This window comes from Cajanus cajan, chromosome 11 (assembly GCF_000230855.2).
Source record: "Cajanus cajan strain Asha chromosome 11, NIPB_CcT2T_4, whole genome shotgun sequence".
NCBI classification, from domain to species: domain Eukaryota; kingdom Viridiplantae; phylum Streptophyta; class Magnoliopsida; order Fabales; family Fabaceae; genus Cajanus; species Cajanus cajan.
The window spans coordinates 28,391,905-28,414,725 of record NC_138527.1 but is presented as its reverse complement, the minus strand read 5'-3'; the positions used below and the strand labels follow the sequence as shown (position 1 = coordinate 28,414,725).

The following is a 22,821-nucleotide window of genomic DNA, read 5'->3' as shown; positions in this document are numbered from 1 at the left end:
ATATTTGATGTGATCTTCTCAGCTTTCATCACCACCAAATTGCCTTTAACTACCTTCAAGATTCCACCTTCAACGTGGATCTTGCACTTGAGATCATCTAGTTGCCCAATGGACAATAGATTCTTTTTCAAGCCCTTCACATGTCGTACCCCTTGAATTGTACGAACAGTACCATCATACATTTTTAATTTGATAGTACCAACTCCAGCAATTTCCAAAGCATGATCATTTCCCATAAATACGGATCCTCCTGAGATTGATTCATAAGTGCAAAACCAATCTCTATTTGGAGTCATGTGCCAGGTTGCACCTGAATCCAATATCCAACATTCATGGAGTTGTTTTTCGCCTCTGGAACTTATTGCTTCACTGTACAAGATTTCTCCATCTTCTTGGGTACTAGCAACACAACCTTGAGAGGTTGACGCTTCAGAATTCTTCCCTCCTCCACTCTTCTTGTGCCAACAATCTTTCTTCATGTGCCCTCTCATGCCACAATTATAGCATTTGAGGTTCTTCCTTCCTCGAGATTTTGATCTACCATGATTTTGACTCCCACTGGAGCCACGTTCCATTGATCTTCCTCTCATCATCGTCAAAGCTTCTGCTTGCTTTGAACTTTCCAGTCTGTCTTCCTTATTCTTTCGCCTGGACTCTTCTTCAAGAATAGCTCCGGCAACATCCTTAAAGGATAGACGACCAACAACATTATTGTTTGTTATGTTGATGATGAGTTGATCATATGAATCTGGTAAACTCTGAAGTAGAAGCTCCGCACGTTCATTTTCCACTATGTTGAAATTAGCTGTTGAAAGCTGAGCAAATAGCGTATTCAGATTGTTGATGTGGTCCGTCACTGCTGTGGACTCACTCATTCGAAGAGTGTAGAGTTTCCTCTTTAAGAATATTCTGGTGTGAAGTGACTTGACCTCGTATAATTTTACGAGCGTGTCCCAAATCTCCTTTGTAGTTGTCTTCTCTGCTATGCTCGACAAAACTGAATCAGCCATTGCTAAGTGCAAATTGGCAACAGCATTGTCATCCATTTCTCTCCACTTTTCATCAGTAATATCTGATGGCCTGCCTTCAATTGCTTTAAGACAGTTGTCTTTTCTCAAAATTGCTCTTATCTTCAATTTCCACAGGGAAAAATTGTTCCCGTTGAACTTCTCTATCTCAAACTTTGCTGCCATAATTTCTTCTATTAAACCGACTTAAGTAACTTCCACTAGAATAGTACCGCCTACTGGAACAATGATAAAATCCAGTAACAAGAATAATTCTTTTCTGATGTGACTGATCAGACAATACTGCAGCCACAGAGCATACTAAGAAATTTTCTCCGACACTATACCAATGTACACCACAGCGGAATAATAAACAACCTAGTGGCTTTGATACCACTGTTAGGTCCAGAGTAGGCTTAATAGTTACTCACAGCTAAAATAAGAGATGAGTAAAAAAGAGACAAGGGAGAAAATAACCACAGTAAAAATATTATTTACTGAAAGGGAGGAAATTACAACACTTCTCTCTCTATAACTTACTCCTTTCTATTAGGAGACTACTACTACCGAGAACAGATCTCAAGGTGTATAAGAGAGGAAGAGAGAAGAGAAGAAGATTTGGGATGAAAATTATGATTTTCAGCTTCCCTATTTATAGGAAAGTCCCAATGGCATTTTCGTAATTTCTAAACAACATTCTACATCACTGGTCATTTAATTTGTTTCTTACTGGATTCCAATTTCAACACTTTCAAATGTTGATAAATTTGTTATTGCATGATTTTCAGCTAAATGGATTCATACCCGTTGAAACATCCAAATGCATTTAACTAACAACAATGGAAAAAATTAAACAGAGACGGATCTGACAGAATTCTCAAGGTGAAACTTGGCTTGGCGTAACTAACAAGAAGCAGTCCTCTTCTTTTGTCTGATTGAGCAAACACATCACCAGGCCTCATAACAATATGAGGTTGAAGTTGTGGTCTGACACATAATTAACAAAATTTAATTACCTCTTCACAAGGAATTCTATTGATGATCATTGCCTATTTTTCTTTATTGTAAATAAATCAATGACAATTTTACAATGGTTCACTGATGAATAACTTTTAGACTAGTACTGGTCAACTGTAGTAGTCTCCTGTGTACCTTAACCGAAAAACATGATGGAAGGATTGGGATATTGCTGTATTTAAGGGATAAACTTGTCACGTTGCACAAGCATGGAAGAAGTGTTGCACGAGATTTGTCTGTTAGATAGCAATAGTTAAAACTAGCATCCCTAACACTTGAAGACTCTGTTTCTTGATCTTGACATTTTCCTTTCTGAATTTGTGTAAGGCCCTCACAATATTTTGATTCGAAGCTCTCAAGGTTTGGCAACATAAAAATAGTACTAGGCAGTTCAAGTAGCCTATTGCATCTATCTAGAGTCAGGATTGTGAGCACAATAAGATTTCCAATTGAAAGAGGCAGGTCACTTATGGCACTGTCACTTAGATCAAGGTACCTTATTACTATTAAATTTTTTTTTATTACATGTGATTTTTTTTATATAAATTTTGTATAAAAATTCATAAAAAATGTTATTCTTATAAATTTTTCTACGAAATTTTATCTCAAGGTAATATCTTCCTGGATAATATATTTTTGTAAATTTTAAAATTCTCAAGAAATTTTCTTATAGAATTTCTTGCAAAAAAAAATTTCATAGGAAAGTTTCCTGCGAATTTTCTCACAAGAAATTCTCTTTCTTACAATTTGTTTTGCAAGAAATTCTACAAATAAATTTTTTACGAAAAAATTAAAGAAATTACTACAAAATGTTTCTTGGGAATTTAATAATCGGGGTAATTTTTGTACAAATTCCATTAATAATTCTTTAACTTTTAAATACTCACAATAAATTCATTCAAAGCATTCAGAAATTTGTTTCCACGCCTCCAACATGTGATTCATAACCTTTTAAATTCTTAAATTGTAAATTATAGATATAACACTTAATCTTACAAAATCAACTTGTAAGGTAAGTGTTGCTCCAAGTTATATACTCTTTAATTATTTTATTTCTAATCGATGCGAGACTCGGGGTTTTTCTTAAATGTTAATTAGATCATGTCTTTAGAAAGAGAATTAATTCATTATGTTGAACTACAAAATTATATTATTATAAATTATTTTAACTCTTAAAATATTTAATATTCTAAATTTTTTTTATTAAATAATATTATTTTAAAAACTACCATTAAATTAAAATTCATTATCATTAATTTATACATTTAATTAAAAAAAATATTCAATTTATTAATATTTTAAATAAAATTTAATTTTTATGAAATATTTATAAATAACTTAGTAAAATAATATTTTTTAAGTCAATAATTTTAATTTTAAAATTTTATAAATTATCATTAAATTAAAACTCATTATCATTAATTTATCATATTTATAAAATTTTATACATTTAATTTAATTAACTGTAAAATTAAAATTAATTATAATGATATATTTATAGATGATTTAGTATAATATCATTTTTTAATGAAAAATATTTTAATCATTAAATTTAAAAATTTAAACATTTTTTATTTTTCTTACGGATTAAAATTGGTAGGAAAACCCGTAGAAAAAGTTACTTGTAAAATTTTTCTACCATTTAGTATAATATTAATAAACATTACTTGCAAATTTATTTTCATAAGAAAATCTATAAGAAACAAAGTAAAATTCTTACAACATTTTTTGCGAATTTTTATCATGAATTTTTTTTATGATCATTAAAATCATAACAAAATTTGTAAAAATTTCTTGTAGATTATTTTTTATAAAAAAATTTATAAGAAATTTTTGAAAATTATTTTTCGTAAATAAATTCTGTGAAATTATTATTGTAAGAAAATTTACAAAAAAAATTTGTGAATAATTTTTGTGAGAAAATTCATAAAAAAATAATATTTTTCTAGTAGTGTATTTTTTCCATCTTTCCTAAAATTTCTGGAAATTTCACGAGACTTGTGCATTTCCTAAGGGACATGGTTTTAAGAGAAGCTAAGTTCATGTCATGGTGAAGAACCTTAAGACTGGTGCAATAATTAAGGTTCAAATATTCAAGTTTATCAAGGAATCCAATGGAATCATGAATTTCAACTAAATTTTTGCAAGGCTTAATATCTTCAAATTTAGTGCTCCAGACATGTCAGGTACTTCTTTTAGTATTTCGCAACCACTTAACTTCATTTCCATCAAAGACTTAAATTTCTGCAAAATGAAAAATAACTGAGTGACTAATTTATGAGTTTTCAAATGAATGTATTAATGTTCAAGACCAAATAAACATCAAGAGAGATGGCTACTATAATACCAGTTGATTCTTGAAAGTAAAGAAACTCGTAGACAAGTCCATTAATAGCAAGTTTCTTTGGATCAAAGTTAGCTAGCAACAATAATTCCGGATATCTCTGCCATTTTAGCACTCTTAAACTTTTTGGGAGAGCATCAGGTCCTTTAGGATAGCGGCATTATTTATTATTAATATTTTAAGATTTTCCATCTTTCTTAATGTGTTTCCATCCCATTGCACTTTCTATATCTTTGGGAAAATGTAATGTGATATCAGTTTTATTAGATCCCTTCCAACATAAAAAACAAAATAAATAAAGCTTAGATAAAGTATGTAAATTATAAAACATATTATCCTATTACTAACAATTTTTTTCAAAACAAAAAATAAAAAAAATAAGCACATACCTTGTTCTCTTTGAATACACGAAGGATATCTTTAAAAAATCATAATCTACTACGTTTACCAGGCTTTAAGGGTGATTCCTGTCTCATAATTTCTCTACTCATATTCTCAATCAAATCATGCATTTTCACTCACTAGTGCAAAAAAGGGTATTTACGTCACCCAATTTACGTCGTAAACCACAAACACCGACGTTGTAAAACGCGGTGGCAGTTTCGTAAATAAGTGGAGACTAATTTACGTCGGACCCCTCGTGGACCGACGTAAATTAGGTAATTTACGTCGGGCCCCTATATTCCGACGTAAATTTACGTCGGACTAGTGGGCCCGACGTAAATTTACGTCGGACCGGACCCCCCAAGGCCGACGTAAATTTACGTCGGAGCAGCATAATCCGACGTAATAGTTCCACTATATTCACCCAACTCACCATTTTCCATTCCTGCGCTCATCGTTTATACGAAATCCTCTAAGTGTCTGCACGTTGGTCGTTTGAGGTTAGTTTGTTGTCCACGTAATTTTTTTGTTTTTTGTTTTTGCTATTTGTTCCTCTGGAACGGCCCGTTCTGCTTAAATTACTGGCTATTCGAAGTGATCATGATGAAGGAATATGGGAAAACATTCCAACCTAATAGGTTTCTGTTTGTGTATTATTTGTTTTTTTATTAGTTATTATGTTGTTATATTGTTATTATGTTTTTTACTTTATTTGTCTATTCAGTTAATTCATTGTTTTAATAATGAGAGTTTAATTTTTTCAGGATTATGGAGGATTCTGGGTCTGGCAGTGGAAGGAGGGAAGGTAGATCTGTCACCCGATTGTCTGGGTTGACAGCTGGGCGCATTGCCAAGGAGAGGACACCGGTTGAGGTGGATCCTCGTTCTGGCAAGGCATCAGGCCCAAATGCTGCCAAGTTTAAGAGCTATTTGGGAGTCCTAGCTCGACGACATGTTTCTATTATCATTCCATCATGGGATGACGTTCAGGAGGTTGACAAGAACCTCATGTGGCAGGATATTCAGGTATATACTTTCACATCCCTTGAATATTATATAACTTAAATACATTATTTATTAATTGTTGTTATTTTCATAGCAAAATTTTGACATTCCCAATACTGAGGTCATGAGGAGGAAGATGTTATCTGCCCTGGCCACCAAGTGGAGAGACTTCAAGACTTTCTTGACACGGGAGTATGTATTTGGAGAGCGACAAAATGAGACTCCCTGTCTAAAGTACCAGATCACTGATGAGGAGTGGATGCAATTTCGTGCCACTCGATTGGACCCTTCGTGGCAGGTTAGTTATTGATAACTCTTACATTGACACAAATACTTAAGGTATATTTTAATTAATCTTATTTTCTTTTTTGTATTATTGTAGGCTAAAAGAATAGCTGCCCAAGAACGACAGGCCAAGAATGATGCACCCCATCTATTGTCAAGAGGGGGATATGAAAGAAAAAAAAAGGAAATGAAGAAGGCTAGGGCAGAGGCAGCAGGGGTTGAGTCTGCTGATTGTGTGGAGTCACCTCCCCGCCATGAGATGTGGATAACAGCCCGGACAAAATCAGATGGGCAAATGACTTCTGAGTCTGCAAGGGTCGTTGCGGATAAAATAGTAAGTAAAAATATACAAACTAACACTCTTCATTTCAACTCATTTAATTCATAAGTGTAGTTTAGGGTATACTTATTGTTAATATGTTGTAGGAGGGTTTAGTTGAGCAGAGCACCCAGGGCTCATTTATTTCCGATGGTCGGAATGATATCCTCACAACGGCCATAGGAAGGCCAGAGCACGGAGGCCGTGTGCGTGGTGTTGGTGGTTCTTGGAGCCATTGAGATTTCTTTGGTGCCCGATCATCGAGGAGCACTGTTGACTCTTGCAGTCAAGAGGTTATGCAGAGATTGGAACAGAGATTGGAGAGTCAGTTTGAAGAGAGATTGAAGAATATTTCAAAAACAGTTTGAACAAAAGTTTGAACTTTTTGCTCGTTCTCAGCAACAGACTGCAGTTGCTCATGATGGTGTTCGAGTCAGCACTAAAGGGAGTTGTGCTGTGTTGAGATTTTCGTTGAAGTACTTTTGTTATAATTGTAAATCAGTTTAATTCTATCAACGGTCTCAAACACGGCAAGTATACCGGCCGTTCAAGTAGTAAAAATATCGTATCCACAGGGATTAGAAGGTAAAATAAGCATTTATTGACTATTCGTGACTAAAGAATAATTCCAATTTATAGTTTGTCATGTAAATGTGAGATGAAGAGCATGACTATTGGAATGTTAAAACTATAAAAAGATTAGTTTTAGAATGGGAAAGAGTAGAAATGGGATAATGGTATTGTGAGGCTGTGGGGGTCAGATTTCACCGAACGTAACACTAATGTATCCTTAATCTCTTGTTAAATTCATTGCTTAGTCAACCCAATAGTTTACTCAAACCTAATCCCTTAGAGAAAGAGCCTAGGTGCGGATATTGAATATCAATCCCTTGAGTACCCAATACCTACACCCGCATTACGGGCTAGGGTTTAAGACTACTAATGGGTCAAGCTCTATCCCTAGATACAATCTCCACTAGGCATATGTTCCAGAACTAATTTCAAAGGTATTTCCCAATACTCAATGGAACCTTAAATCATGCAAAGGGTGATCAATCCAAAGCAAGCATTAAGCAAAGAAACAAACACAATAATGAATGAAACAGCAAATATATATATCATTGAAAACGTAAGGATTACAATAGAGTATGTTGGCTACATCTAACCCCACAAAATGGGTGAAACCACTCAACAAAGAGGGCAAATACAAAATAGAGATGAAAAGAGGATGAAGAACCGAAGGAAAGATCCGCACACGGACGATCCCAAGCCCTGGGAATCCCTTCCGCAGCTCCTGGAGGTGCCCAATGCGAGAATGGAGAGAAAGATCCCCGAAAATGGCTTCAAATACGAGCCTGGGAGATCAGATTAGGGTTCCGCGCCCGACGCACAATTCTTCGCACCCGGCGCAAGTTCTTTCAGAGAAGTCAAGCACTCTCTGTCTCAACACAAGCCCGGCGCAATTCCTTTTGCGCCCGGCTTAATTCCTTTTGCGCCCGGCGCAATATAACTGGCAGAGATGAAATACTCTGTTTTTGTCACGCCCAGCGCGGGTTATATTGAGCCCGGCGCAGAACCTCTTCTCTGCTCCTTAGCTTCTTAGGTTTCCAATCCTAAGAGTCTTCAATCCTCAAGTCACTAGCTCAATACCTGCACAAAAAATGAGGTGTATTAAGGTATTGTTAGCTGAATTTGGGTTAGTTATATCTGCACACAAAATGAACCAAAAAGAGAACAATTATATTGCAATGGTTCAGAGGATGAGTGTAATTTGTTCAATAAGTCTCATCTAAAAAGAAGTAAAATTGAGACTTAACATGCTGCTCCAAATCCCTCACCGGATCAGACTCACACTGATGTACCAAACCAGTGTGAGTTATATGTTGAGGATGACCCCCCACGGTTAGTGGCAATTGGCCGAGTATTTGAGGGTGGCTCAACCATCCATGGTGTCCCTCTACAGCCAGACTGGACACGGGTTGTGGTTGACCAAGTTCAAGATGTTGCTGCTCCAGTGCCTTTGCCCAATACAGAGGTTCAACTAGTGGGGCAGGCAACCAGCACATTCTTAGCTTTGCCAAAACGTTTGGTCATGCCGCTTTCAGCACGGGCAAAGGTAATTATATTATTGCTCTTTTATATTCTTATAATTCTATTATTGTTTAACTAATTTTCATTATTTCTTTTGGATTTTACCAATCGTGGTAAGGAGGTCATCAGAGAACCTCATGTTGATGATTTTGATATCGCAGAAGCTGAGGGCGTGATCCCATATCTAAGCTTCTAATCATATTACCACGATTAAAGAAGAAGCCAATTCAATTGCAATGGGACATTAGAGTTTTTGGAGTTGATAGCTCTGATGTTCCACTATACATATCTTTGCCTGATGCATTAGAGATTGTTAGGGGAAACTCCATGTTAAATATATCTATCATACAGCTGTGGGCCATGTAAGTCATATTTTCTTTTATGAGTCTAAATTTACAATAATTACATTTAACTTATAATAATTATTTGTGTTAGGTACATGGACAAATTGAGTGTGGAGCAAGGACAAGCAGAAGTATATGGATTTATTGAGCCTCAATCAATCCAAAAATCAGGAAACACTCAGGTCCAGATCCAGCAATATATGCAAACATGGATGAGTGACTCAAGAAGAGATATATACATGGCTCCATACATTGACGGGTTAGTTTTTTAATTGGTTTTTTAATCATGGTAATTTTATAACTAATTTGTTTGTCATACAATGTAGGTCCCATTGGCAGTTAATGGTAATCATTCCTAAGGAATACACCGTGGTGTGGTTTTGTTCATTACATCGAAAACTAAGCCACGAAATTAAATGCCAATTACAAGGGTAACTAAATTTTTTCATTATGTTTTAAAACTGTAATTATATATATTGGCTAACATTTGTTTTTATTTCAATTAATTAGAATCGTGTCTGGAGCTAATATTTTAAGTGGAAGAGCCAGATCATCAAAGTCATTGCATTTTATATATCCTAAGGTTAGCAAATTAATTCATACAGTCAATAATATTTAAATTTATTGACTTTGGAAATAATAGTTATTTGTTTCTCATTTTAGTGTAATAAGCAACAAGACTCGTTTGAATGTGGCTATTACATCATGTATTGGATGAGAGCCATAGTTTCTGCGGGTATTATTGATTCTTGGGCGCAGGTAATTCATATCAAAATTTATTTAACTATATTTACCTTTAGGATAATTAACATTGCATATTAATGACACTTAAATTAATGTTTCAGGTCTTTCAAGATCCATCTTCATTGCCCGAAGATGAGTTGCTCAAGATAAGAGAACAATGGACAACTTTTTTTCTAAGTTTAGTTAGTTAGATATTATGTTTATAGTTTGATAGTTAGTTAGTTTAGTTAGTTAGATAGCATTGACAAACATATGTTTTATAGCTTTTTTAGGATAATAGGATTTACATTGTCATAATTTATGTTTTTTAAGATTTATATATTATTTTCTTTTTGTCATTCAATTTTGAAATATAATTTGAATTTCTATTCTGGACTGCCTGGTTTAGATTTAGTATTTTGGACTATATTTATATGCAGGTGTTGGGTATATAAAAAATTTATAAACGTTTTAAAAAAAAACTGCCACAATTTACGTCGGACATGGCGTTGTCGGACGTAAATTTACGTCAGGCCTTGCAATGGCCGACGTAAATTTACGTCGGACCACGCCATGTCCGACGTAAAATTGTGGCATGTTTTTTGTCCCTTTTTACGTCGATTTGTGAGAATCCCCGATGTAAATTTACGTCGCCTTTCAGAGGCGACGTAAATTTACGTCTCCCGTATTAACGTCGGAACCTTTTTCGACGTAAAAGGCTCAAAATAGGCAACGTAAAAGACCCTTTGTGTACTAGTGACTCTACATTGAATAATTTTTATCAGACACTTATCAATCAACACTTGGACAACATAGTCTATGGCAAAGGCACGACCACCATGTTTTATGTCTATGACATCTCTTAGTTCGTAATCTTTGAAGAAGCAAGTCATGTCTAGGAAAATTTCCTTCTCAAATTCCTTTAAGCCATCATAGCTTACTCTTAGAATTTCCTGAATATTTTCATGAGGAATTCTTTCATAAGCATCTAATGCCAACTTCCATTACAACACTGTTTTACCAAATAAATCAGAACCTATTAGTTCTAGAGATAATGGTAGGCCATTAGAATTGCTCTCTTTGAAATTTCCAGATAACCAAGATTAACTTGTTTGCTTTTGAAAGCATTCCAGCTGAACAATTCAAGGGCTTCTTCATGATTTAGCTCCTCTACTTCATAAGTTCTTTCAACACCATAAACATGCAACAAATGGATATCTCTAGTTGTTAGAATAATTCTACTTCCAGAAGCAAACCAATCAAGCCCACCTGCAAGTGCTTTTAATTGCTCCAATTTGTCAACATCATCCAAGATCAGAAGAATTTTCTTTTTAAAAACCTACTTCTAATTATTGGAATTCCTTTCTTTACATTCCCTAACTTGATGTATTTCATCCCAACTATATCAGAAAAGAAATGTCTCCTGAAGATGTACCAACTTAAGTTCACTGAATTTATCTATCTATCTACTTATAATATAAAAGTCAAGCTATTCTATATTACCTTAATATATTAGCTTAAAATGTTTTTAAAATATTGTCATGTCAACAAAAATGCTTACGTGTCATTTTATATTGTCTCTTTTATTTACATGTCATTCTATAATATTTCTCATATTTTAATATATATATATCTCCATAACCACAAATCCTTTATCTCCATATCTATAAATCTTAAATATTTGAATTAAGGAGCTCCATAGCCATTGTTCTTCTCCTCTTACGAGGGTTCACCCCTTCTATTGTTTCATAGTTATCATTTCTTGTTTAAGCGAAAACCAATGGTTGCACCTCCATAACATACCCGCAACGGCTGCACTCAATTCAACCATCTTTTTCGTTAAATCAAAAACCGTGATGGCCACTACTTCTTCGTCACGTATGCACAGTAGTTGCGCCTCCACCGCATACGGTTTCAAATGGTTGATAATAACATTGGGTCTTTGAGGATATTAAAGTTAAGGAGCAAGGTATAATAGACATTGTCACAGAAAGAGGTAGGTGTATTCTAATACATACTTTTTTAGTTATGATAGAAAATTTATTAATATAGCAAACTGAAATTTAATCTATTTTTTTACTCAATTTGCTAAACTAAATCTCTTTGTTGGATTACTTATAATTTTAGATATTATGTCTTTCAAATTGTTCCTCACAATCACTTTAGTATATTAAATTCTTATCTCTGTTCTAATGTTAACAACACTTGATGATAGCTAACCATGGTTAGTCTAGCTAACTTGCACCATAAGTTAACCAAGTCCTATATATATATTTTTTTCCTTGTAATGGTTGAATAATTTTGAGCATTTTTATTGAATTGGATGAACTTTTCTCTAATTCTCTCTCAAAACATGTTTCTCTCTTTGAAACTTCTTCCTTTTCTCTTATCCTCTCTTAAGTGGTGAGAATTTGAAGAGACTTATCACTCGTCAAGAGTGTGGTATCACCTAAGGGAGATTTTACCTTTTCCTTGTGTGTTAGACATGACTTCAAACATCATAGGAAGCCATTGAAGGAGCTTGGAGGAATACAAGAAGTTAAAGATCCATCCAAGAAACTTGAAGGAGGAACTACATCAATCTAGTCTCTCCTAAAGTTTCTATCAATTAGTTTTCAAAAACCTTAATTATTTAACAAGAAAAGAAACCAATTCAAGATTAATACAAAATCTTAGCCAATAAAAATTTCTTTTAAAATGTAATTTTTAGTTCTTTTAACTATCTGTTTAATGCCTTAATATTGGCTATATTTAAAGCAATACTTCTAAATTCCCAATTTAAAGATTTTGAAAATAAGCATCAATTTCTGTTTGGATTTCTTCTAGATAATCAATGACTAAACTTTGCTTATTTTTAACAAACTTTCTTATACCACAAAAATATTTAGAAGAATACATTCACTACCATGGGAGATTTTTTTGAGTTTGGCTCCGATACGAAATGCCATCAGCTGCACAATAATTAAAGCAAAAGTAAGATAATTAAATAAATAGGAAAGGAAGTAATCACTCATGCTTAATTAATTTATTTTTTCTCACACTCTACAATCTTTCTTCATACGACCATATCTACCACATTTATAACAAACTATATTAGACTTTCTTTTATTATATTTTTGCATTGGATTATTATTACACTACAAAAAAAGTCAATTTAGCCACCAAAATTAGCGACCGATTTTTTTCTGTCGCTAATAGCGACATAATTAGCGACCGAATCTGATTTGGTTGCAAATTTTATTTAGCGACCGAATTTTTAGTGGCAAATAATTGGTCGCTAAATCGGTCGCTAAAATTATAATTGTTGATTAAAATAGCGACGGAACGATTTCGGTCGCTAAAAAAATAAAAATATTATTATTTATAACAATTTTAGCGACCAAATTAAAATCGGTCGCTAAAATTATTATAAATAATGATATTTGTATTTTTTTAGCGACCAAATTAAAATCGGTCGCTAAAAAAATTAAAAATATTATTATTTATAATAATTTTAGCGACCAAATTAAAATCGGTCGCTAAAAAAATTAAATGTTATTATTTATAATAATTTTAGCGACCAAATTAAAATCGGTTGCTAAAAAAATTAAAAAAATTATTATTTATACTAATTTTAGCGACCAAATTCATATCGGTCGCTAAAAAAAAAGTATTATTATTTATAATAATTTTAGCGATCAAATTAAAATCGGTCGCTAAAAAAATAAAAAATATTATTGTTTATAATAATTTTAGCGACCAAATTAAAATCGGTCGCTTAATGTAAATTTTTTAAAAAATATAGAAATATATTTCTTTTAAATGAAAGCAAATATAAAAATATATAATATTATTTTTATAATGATAAAAATATTAATGATAAGAAATAAAAATTAATACACTCCCAATAAAATTAATTTATTTTTTAAAATAATACAAATTATATAATTTAAAATAGATAATTAATATATCATGATGTATTAAAAAAATGAGAAACATAATGCTATAAATGAAAATTAAATAATAATCTTTTTAATTGAATCTTTTCTATAAAAAAATAGACTAATTTAAATAATAATTTATCTAGAAAATTTATTTATTTTTCTCTTGAGAAATTTATTTCTCTTTTACCATGCTTAATATTTTATTACATTATTAGATAATATGAAAATACATAATTTATTGTACTTTCCAATTTTGTTAAGATAAATAAACTTATTTTCATAAATATTATTTTATTTTCATTATTATTTTCAAAATTGACTTAAACATCTAGTTCAATTGATATAAACACGTTAGTTCCATTAAATTAAAAATAATTGGCTTATATAAGGATTAATAAAAATTTATCAAACAAATATAAAATTGATAAAATATAATTAATGTTCCATTAGTTTAATAAATAAAATTATAAAATAAATTATATATATAAATATATACACCAATAACACATGAGATCAATTATTGAAAATACGTTATACCATCTATCTTCGATTATGCTCATACTACTTTGGGTAGATATCGCTTATTTGAGGAGACATGATTCTATTATTATATATGAATATGATCCCACTATGGAAAACTGATTCAACAACAACCATATTTTGAAATATTTTTATTTTTTTAATGATAAATTAATTTTTAATATAAAAATATTAATTTAAAATATATCTAATTATACATATATATTTTAAAATTATATTAATTAGATATGTATATAATAGTTTATCTTAAAAATCAATTCATTTAGATATTATAAAATATTTTATTTTAAACATCAATTAAATAATACCTTGCTACTTATAATTTATTTAAATATTTATAAATGAATATTACATTAACTCCATTGATTATTTTAATCCTTGTCTTTAATTTTATTATATATAAAAATTATTTACCTAATATATTTTGAAATTATTTTCATGAATCTTGTTTTATTTCAATTGATATTTTAAAAGTTAGGCTTAATCATTCGATTCAATTGATATAATCGTGCTAGTTTCATTGTTTAAAAACAATTGACTTATACAAAAATTAGTAAGAATTTGTGAAACAATTATAAAATGAAATATTTTTTAGTAATTTAAAAAAATTATTATCCTTTGATTTTAATTTACTCATAGATGTTCATAGTATTTAACTTATGATATATACACCTCCTTTTTATTACAATTACACCTACTTTGTTTGAAAAGGCTAAAATTGCTGATAGTAGAGCTCGAATCCATATAAATACTTACGTGGAGAAAATCTTAAGTCTTCCCCCTTAACTAATTGGGAAAACCACCCGCTGGTTCTTTTTGATCAGTTTTTAATACATCACAATGCGTTTCCTTGCTTTTTTCTCTATCAAATAGAATACGTGACTGTTTTAACGGAGTTTTTTTTTATTCGCACACTTATTTTAAAGTTTCATGTTGAAATAAAATTCCAACACAAATTAACATATTTTATAACTAATATCTAGTTTTAAACTAGTATTAATGATTGATAATTAAAAAATAAAATAAGAATAAATACATTTTTTTGAATTTTATATATATCTTAGATTTAAGATGAATAAATATATTAAGTTAATTAATAATTTATTTAAAATGTTAAAATTTAATTTATAAAAATAATATTTTAAAAGAAAAGTGTTATAATAACACAGGTGTAACTTTTACTAAGTATTACATCGCTCAATAACTTTATATTAAATGTGAATTTTATAAATTCAACCGTTAGATTGAAAGTTTTCTACTCTTAGATCATATATACAAAATTTTACATGAATTCAAGATGATTTGATACTTCATTCTTGTAAAATAAAATTGACGTAACATATACATTTCAAAATATATTAAAATATGAGCACTTTGATTACCTTCAAGTTGTTGTTCAATTTTAACAAAACTTGAAATAAACATATAAAGTGATATGAACTTTCAATTTAATGGTTGGATTTACAAAATTCACATTTAATATAAAGTTATTGAACAATGTAATAGTTAGTAAAAGTTATATCAGTGTTATTATAACCCTTCTCATTTTAAAATATAAAAATTATTATTTAAAATTTTAAATTTATAATAGATAATTTAAATTGTATCATTATATTAATTTTAAATAGAAATAAGTAGATTGTTAATTATAAAAGTAAGTATATATAAATAAAGATTAATTAAATATAATATAATAATTATTATTAGTAATATAATTATTAAATATATTATTATATTTTTATAACGGTTCGGATACACCGAAATGAGAGGATCCAAAGATAGTATAAGTATGAGATTGTATATTTGAGGATGACTTAAATGAATTAATTTGTACTACCTATACTGACAATATACATATGCCTTTCTGTAGCTTATCTCATAAGAACTCCACAGTTAAGCGTGCTTGACTTGGAGTAATGTAGGGATGGGTGACATTCTGGGAAGTTTCCCAAAAATTGTGTAATTAAGGACAAAACATGCTGAAAAGTGAAGTATTGTGAAATAGAATCCTTGAGAGGCCAAATATGAGTATTTCGTAGTGACCGAATTTGCAACGTCTATAAAATTTAATAAAATAAAAAATAAATATTTAGCGACCGATTTATTCGGTCACTATTTGGTCCCCATACACTTCAGCGACCAAAATCATTGCAACCATTTTGCGACCGAAATTTTTGGTCGCTAAACAGCGACCAAAATTTTCGGTCGCTAAACCAAAATTTTCGGTCGCTAAATAGCGACCGAAAATTTTTGATCGCTATATATAGCTTTGTGACTAGGATTTTTGCGACTACTTAAATTCGGTCGCTAAGGCAAATAGCGACCTATCATTGCAACCATGCTGAAAAGTGAAGTATTGTGAAATAGAATCCTTGAGAGGCCAAATATGAGTATTTCGTAGTGACCGAATTTGCAACGTCTATAAAATTTAATAAAATAAAAAATAAATATTTAGCGACCGATTTATTCGGTCACTATTTGGTCCCCATACACTTCAGCGACCAAAATCATTGCAACCATTTTGCGACCGAAATTTTTGGTCGCTAAACAGCGACCAAAATTTTCGGTCGCTAAACCAAAATTTTCGGTCGCTAAATAGCGACCGAAAATTTTTGATCGCTATATATAGCTTTGTGACTAGGATTTTTGCGACTACTTAAATTCGGTCGCTAAGGCAAATAGCGACCTATTTTGGCAATTTAGCGACCGATTTTAGTGGTCGCTAAATCCAATTTTTTTTGTAGTATACTTGTTTTAAAAGGCTTCTTTTTTCTAAAGGTCTCACAAGGAGATTTATGGTACTTTCTTGGAAGATATCTTTGTTTTTTTAATAAATTTTATTTTAATGTGAGAAATAGGAGTTAAACTTTCATATCCATATTGATCACAAAATTACCTAGTTCTTTTATTTCACTTTCTTTATTCTTTTTTATTTGGTTTTTTAATTTAATATTATTACAGATTTCAAATGCAATATTTTTAGTAGCAGAAATGATTCTTCCGTAGGTTAATTCATGCAAAGGAGTGTTAAGATAATTTTGAGTTATTCTTTCTCTTATCTTAATAGCAAAAACAGGAGGTAGTCTTGCAATAACCATTGTTTCCAAGAAGTTGCTTTACAATCTACTCTTTTTAGAACCATACTTATAAAATTATCAGTATACCACCTAAAATCTCTTAAGGTAGGACATCTTAGGTTATATGTAAATTAGAAGTTTTTTTTCATCAAAAGTATTAGAATCTCCCATAAAATTATGGATTATTGCTATTACTAAAGTTTCTGCCATTATATGCAAAATTAACACATCAAAAGTGCAACCAGAATGGCCCGTTCCGGTTTCAGAACGGGTCGTTCTGGGCCCAGGTATTTTCAAAAAAATTATCATCCACGTGGCATCCACGTATGCATCTACGTGGTATCCACGTGGCCAAAAGTTAATTCCGTTTAAATAATTTGGACGGAAGTCTCAAATTGAAACCAATTAATATATTTGGGACCAAATTGAAACCAATTAATTTATTTGGGACCAAATTGAAACCAAAAATAAAAGTAGAACTAAATTGAAACAAACAATTATTATAAGAGACCAAAATAGGGTTTTAGCCAAAGTAAACAATATAAGCATTTGTGAATTGAATGCAAAAATTGTTATGGATTAAATTATAAAAAAATTTGAAATCCAAAATAAATATTATATATATATATATATGTATATATATATATATATATATATATATATATATATATATATATATATATATATATATATATATATATATATATAAAGTGTATAGTTGTATGATTGTGTACAGTTTTGAACATTGAGGTTTTAACATAGGGTGGATGGAGTACAACACACTGCATAGATTTTAACATATGATTTTTAAATCATTTTGCTGCTACTACCCTAGTGGCATGATTGGTGAATTATTGGGGACATGAGTGGCAAAAGTCACTTGAGGATGAGAGAGGTAGTCAAACTTTGGCTATTGTTATATACTTATATATTTATATAAGGTTACTCGTAGAAGAATTTTCAGCTACGTCTCTTCTTGAGAATATATATATTCTTGTATCTTTCGTTCCTCTTCTGGATAAATATATTGGAGAAGTAATGCCTCATGCATTACTAACTTTTACTACAAGGACATATTATTTCGGTCACTTTTATGTACAGTTCTTAATTTCTCCGTTTCTATATATTCCCTCAGTTATCTTCCCTAAGGATTCTGCTTCTTTTATTCTTTGAGGATATCCACTTCTTGTAAGTAAAATAAGAATACTTTACGAGACTGTGTGCGTACTTATTCTGGATTTTGTTCTCTTGTATATATTAATAGAGAGAGGTTATACGACTATATAAGAGAGAGAGGCATGCACACTGCTAAACATCTGCATCTGCATCACACATGATGGCAAGCGAACTATTGAGCCTTCCTTTCCGGTTGACGAACACACAAGTTCCACGTAGATTACATGTTCAAGTGCACCATAGACATGTCAATGCCAAATTTCTCAATAGATCTGGCAAACTCATTTGTACTGCGACCAAACAGGATTCCCAGTTATCCCTAAAAGAAAATAGACGTTCAGCAAATTACACGCCCGACATTTGGACCCCTGAAATTCTCCAGTCTCTGGGAAATCCTCTCTCGGTATAATAAAGTTAATGTTTAATTTTCACTTTCTCCCACTTTGTCTTCGCTCCTCTTATCTTTCGTTCATATTCGTTTTCTTTTATTGTTAAACATATGCAAGGCCTAACCTGTGCAGATAAATATGAGTTTGTAAGAATTGATTGTTTTCCTGTTGAGTATATTATTATTAATACGATTCCTGCACGTACGTAGGTTGAAACAGTGCAAGAGAGAGCAATGAAGCTTGAGGAGATGGTACGACTTTCGATTAATAGCACGGACATGGAGCCACGAAGCTTAGTTGAATTCATTGAGGACGTTCACCGGTTGGGGCTGGCCCACAGGTTCGAAGATGATATAAACAAAGCCCTTCAAATGATTGTTTCAACAGAATACTTCAAAGACTCGTCAGAGAAAAGTGTTCATGATATTGCACTCCTTTTCCGAATTCTTAGAGAACATGGCTTTGATGTCTCCAAGGGTCTAATTTCAACCTCTATTTAATTAGTTAAAGTGTTTATTATTTTTACAAAAGCTTTAAAATAATTTATTGAGAAGAATATAAAAAATATTTTCTATTATTATAAAATCTTACTCTTTTTAACAAATACTTTAAGTGAGCATAGTAGGTAACCTCTTCAATTATTACTCATACTTTAAGAACTTTCATTCTATTAAGATGCATGATTATGTGAGGTGCAGATGTGTTCAAGAGTTTCCAAGATGAAGAGGGGAATTTCAAGGCTGACATTAGCCAAGATGTGCAAGGATTATTGAGTCTCTATGAAGCATCTTACTTGGCCTTTGAAGGAGAAAGTCTCTGGGAGGAGGCAAATGAGTTTTCAAGAACACATCTCATGAACTTAATGAAAGAGGGAATAGAGGGGGAACTGGGAGAACAAGTTAGGCATGTGTTGGAGGGGCTTCCATATCACCAATGCTTTGCAAGATTAGAGGCACGACGGTATTTTGACACATACACTAAAATGGAACCGCATCATCGCTCATTGTTAGAGCTAGCAAAGCTGGATTTCAACATGGTTCAATCAACATATCAAAAAGAACTAAAAGAAGCGTCAAGGTAAGAGTAAACAGAAAAGGAAAAGAATAATTTAACATTGTTTAAAGAAATGATGTGCAAAGTTTTATATATATATATATATATATATATATATATATTTATTTATATTAATGTGTTGTTATTTAGGTGGTGGACTAAGGACATTGGCATCATAAGCAAAGCGAATTTTTTTCGAGACAGACTTGTAGAAAGCTACTTTTGGGCGGTGGGAATGATCCCTGATGAGTCTCAATTTTCTAGTAGTCGCAACGAAATCACTAAAGAGGCGATGCTAATCATAATCATAGATGATGCGTACGATGTATACGGCACTCTGGATGAAATGGAGATCTTCACAGATGCTGTAGTAAGGTTTGTTCAACTGATATAAATTGAAGAGAAAGTTTATTTTAGTTTTTACTTTACAAATATTGATGTTTCTATATATATATATTTTTTAGTCCGATCCGAGTTAACATAATTTTGTATGCATGTACATGTGCATCAGATGGGACGTGGATGCCATAAATTCTCTTCCAGACAAATTGAAATTGAGCTTCCTAACCCTCTATAACACTGTTAATGTGATGGCTTATGACATCTTTAAGGAACGGGGCATAAATTGTCTTCCTTACCTCAAAAAAGCTGTAAGTAATTCATTATAACAAATTATTCTTTTTATGTATTTTCTATGGGTAAAAGTAAAATGTTGACTTGATTATTTCGCAGTGGATAGATTTGTGTAAGGTATACATTCATGAAGCAAGGTGTTTTCACAACAAAGTCATTCCACCATTCAAGGAGTTCCTTGATACTGCATGGATATCGGCCTCAGGTGGGGTTCTTCTTATTCATTCTTACTTCCTAGTTTGCAAGGACCTAGACATCACAGAGGAAGGGCTTCAGGCTTTAACTGACTACCATGACATCTTGCGCTGTGCAATGAAGCTTTTAAGGCTTATCAATGATCTGGGAACGGCAATGGTAATCTCAATTAACTAACCCAAGCATATCAAACTTAGTCATCGTGGGTAATATTGTTTGTTTCTTGTTTTCTATAGGATGAGATGGAGAGGGGTGAAACCTCAAACTCAATCCTAAGTTACATGAATGAAACTGGTAATTCGGAAGAAGAAGCTCGTCAGTACTACAAAATTTTGATTGACAAAGAATGGAAGTACTTGAACAAATTCCTAGTTATGGACTCTCCATTTCCCAAATCTTTCATGCAACTTATCATGAACTTCGTCAAGATTTCTTACTGCACTTACCAAAATGGAGATGGATTTGCACAACAAGGCGTATTAAAGAACAGAATCAAGTCGGTGCTAGTAGACCCCGTTTTAGTCGATGTGGCATGATGATGTTGAGAAAGTGGAGCTATGAGTTTGAGTTGACTTATTCAAACTTATTGGGTCTTTTTGTCATGAACTAGTATTTTCATTTCTTGATTTATCTTTCTTGTTACTAGGATTGCTGAAACGTGGGTTGCATTTTAATGCAACATTGCTTATAATAATATTATCAGGAGCGTTTTATTGTAATTGTTTCTTGCATGTAATGGCTATATAGTAGCCAAATTATGTTTTATGATAAAAAAAAAAAAAAACTTGAAATATTTCTTGCTTTTTGAGTTTGATTTGTCTTACGGATAATTCTTCTTTTTTCCTTAGACGGAGAGATCAATTCAAACTTTTTGAATTTATCAGTTGAAATATTATATCTATCACTTAAATTTAAGATGTTATGTGTATTTGATTATAAGATTAAGAAGTAAGGTATATAACATGGATGTTGCGGAGAGAAATTAACCCTAATAAAAGGAGATTGTTTATAAGAGTGGTAAATTGAGTCGGTCCAACAAAAAAAAAAAAAAAAACAGGATAGGATAAACTAATCTGCGAAGTGACAGTACTACAATGATTTGAAAATCATGACACACAATCTGATTGTCTAAAAAGTTATCATAAATTATTCATAATTATTTAAAAAGTTTAGGGTTTAGGGTTTATTCAATTTATTAATTAAAATATTTTTTAAATAATTTTTAAAAATTTAATATAATATATTTTTAATTTGCAAACTAGTAAAAAAATAATTTTAATTGTTAAATTGTTGCTCTATGTTTCACGTTAATTAAAAAATTGAGTATTAATTAAAAAGTTTAACTATTAACATATCTTGGCAAGGTAATCAATTAAAAAACATCTTAATATTAATGTGTGAGAGAGCTCAAGTTACTGTAAGATCTTACCTTAGGCTTTGAGTTGAGATTACAAATATCATTTTATGTTTATAAAGGTCAACCAAATAAGGAGTTAGACATCTTTATTAAACTTAAAAAAATAGTTACAAGAGTAATTCTAAATTAGATATGTACCCACGCGATCAGCAAATAAAAAAAGTAAATTATTTAAATTAAAAAATATCATTTTATTATTTAATTAATGTATAAATTTTATATATAATTTCTTTTAATTATGTTAGTGATAGAAAATTGAAGTAATATATGTAAAATTTTAAATTAGAAACTCAAAATGTATGTGTAAATTATATTCTCATGTATTCTAAACTAATATTAGTTGTCTAATTAGTATTAATATTTTAAAAACTTATCTTTTAACATCTTATATTCTTCATTAATGAATAAATAAATTTAAATATAAATAAAGATATTGAATACTTTTATAATTTGTAATGTCTTTGTAATAGTTAACATTGTTTTGTATAAATTACAAGTTAATAAAATTGAAGTTTTTATTTGCATACTAAATTTCTTTTGAAAAAAAATTACAATTTAACATAACTAAAAGAAATATGAAGCAAAAGAGGAGATAAAAGAAGCATGAAAATGTTTTTGCACATCTATCAATAACTCTTTTTAAGAAATAAAAATCTGCACGTGTGCGCGCGTGCATGCTTTTGTATAAAATATATAATTTTATAAAGTATATAATTTCGATCATAGGAATCAATTTCCAGTCGCATAGCCTCATAATAATTCTGTAAAGCTTTCGCATAATTTCCTTTAGATTGAGTTGACATCCGGTCGTCATTCGGTGCGTGTGCGTGCGTGCGTGTGTGTGTGTGGGTGGGGGTGTGTGTGTGCGTGCATGTGGGTGTGTGTGTGTGGGTGTGTGT

General features: G+C 31.2%; 2 protein-coding genes and 1 pseudogene across 3 annotated transcripts; 2 read left to right on the top strand and 1 right to left on the bottom strand.

Moving 5' to 3' along the window:
* Positions 1–1,480: 1,480 nt before the first annotated feature.
* The window catches only part of LOC145953491 (disease resistance protein Roq1-like), a 30,465-nt pseudogene continuing 9,124 nt past the window's right edge, over positions 1,481–22,821 (bottom strand).
* On the top strand, positions 4,257–7,608 carry LOC145952981 (uncharacterized). Its single transcript, XM_083066138.1, has 4 exons — positions 4,257–5,778; positions 5,852–6,055; positions 6,140–6,376; positions 6,469–7,608. The coding sequence occupies exons 1-4, from the start codon at positions 5,521–5,523 to the stop codon at positions 6,598–6,600; spliced, it is 831 nt and encodes a 276-aa protein (XP_082922264.1). The 5' UTR covers positions 4,257–5,520; the 3' UTR covers positions 6,601–7,608.
* LOC109800348 (isoprene synthase, chloroplastic) lies at positions 11,056–21,313 on the top strand. Of its 2 annotated transcripts, XM_020361137.3 has the most exons (8): positions 11,056–11,515; positions 18,324–18,638; positions 18,834–19,101; positions 19,323–19,701; positions 19,828–20,052; positions 20,189–20,327; positions 20,410–20,664; positions 20,742–21,313. In XM_020361137.3, exons 2-8 carry the CDS (start codon positions 18,393–18,395, stop codon positions 21,039–21,041), a joined length of 1,812 nt encoding a protein of 603 aa, XP_020216726.3. In that variant the 5' UTR covers positions 11,056–11,515; positions 18,324–18,392; the 3' UTR covers positions 21,042–21,313. The 2 variants fall into 2 exon arrangements, with proteins under 2 accessions (XP_020216726.3, XP_082922263.1); XM_083066137.1 differs by lacking the exon at positions 18,324–18,638 and having other exon boundaries at positions 11,060–11,515.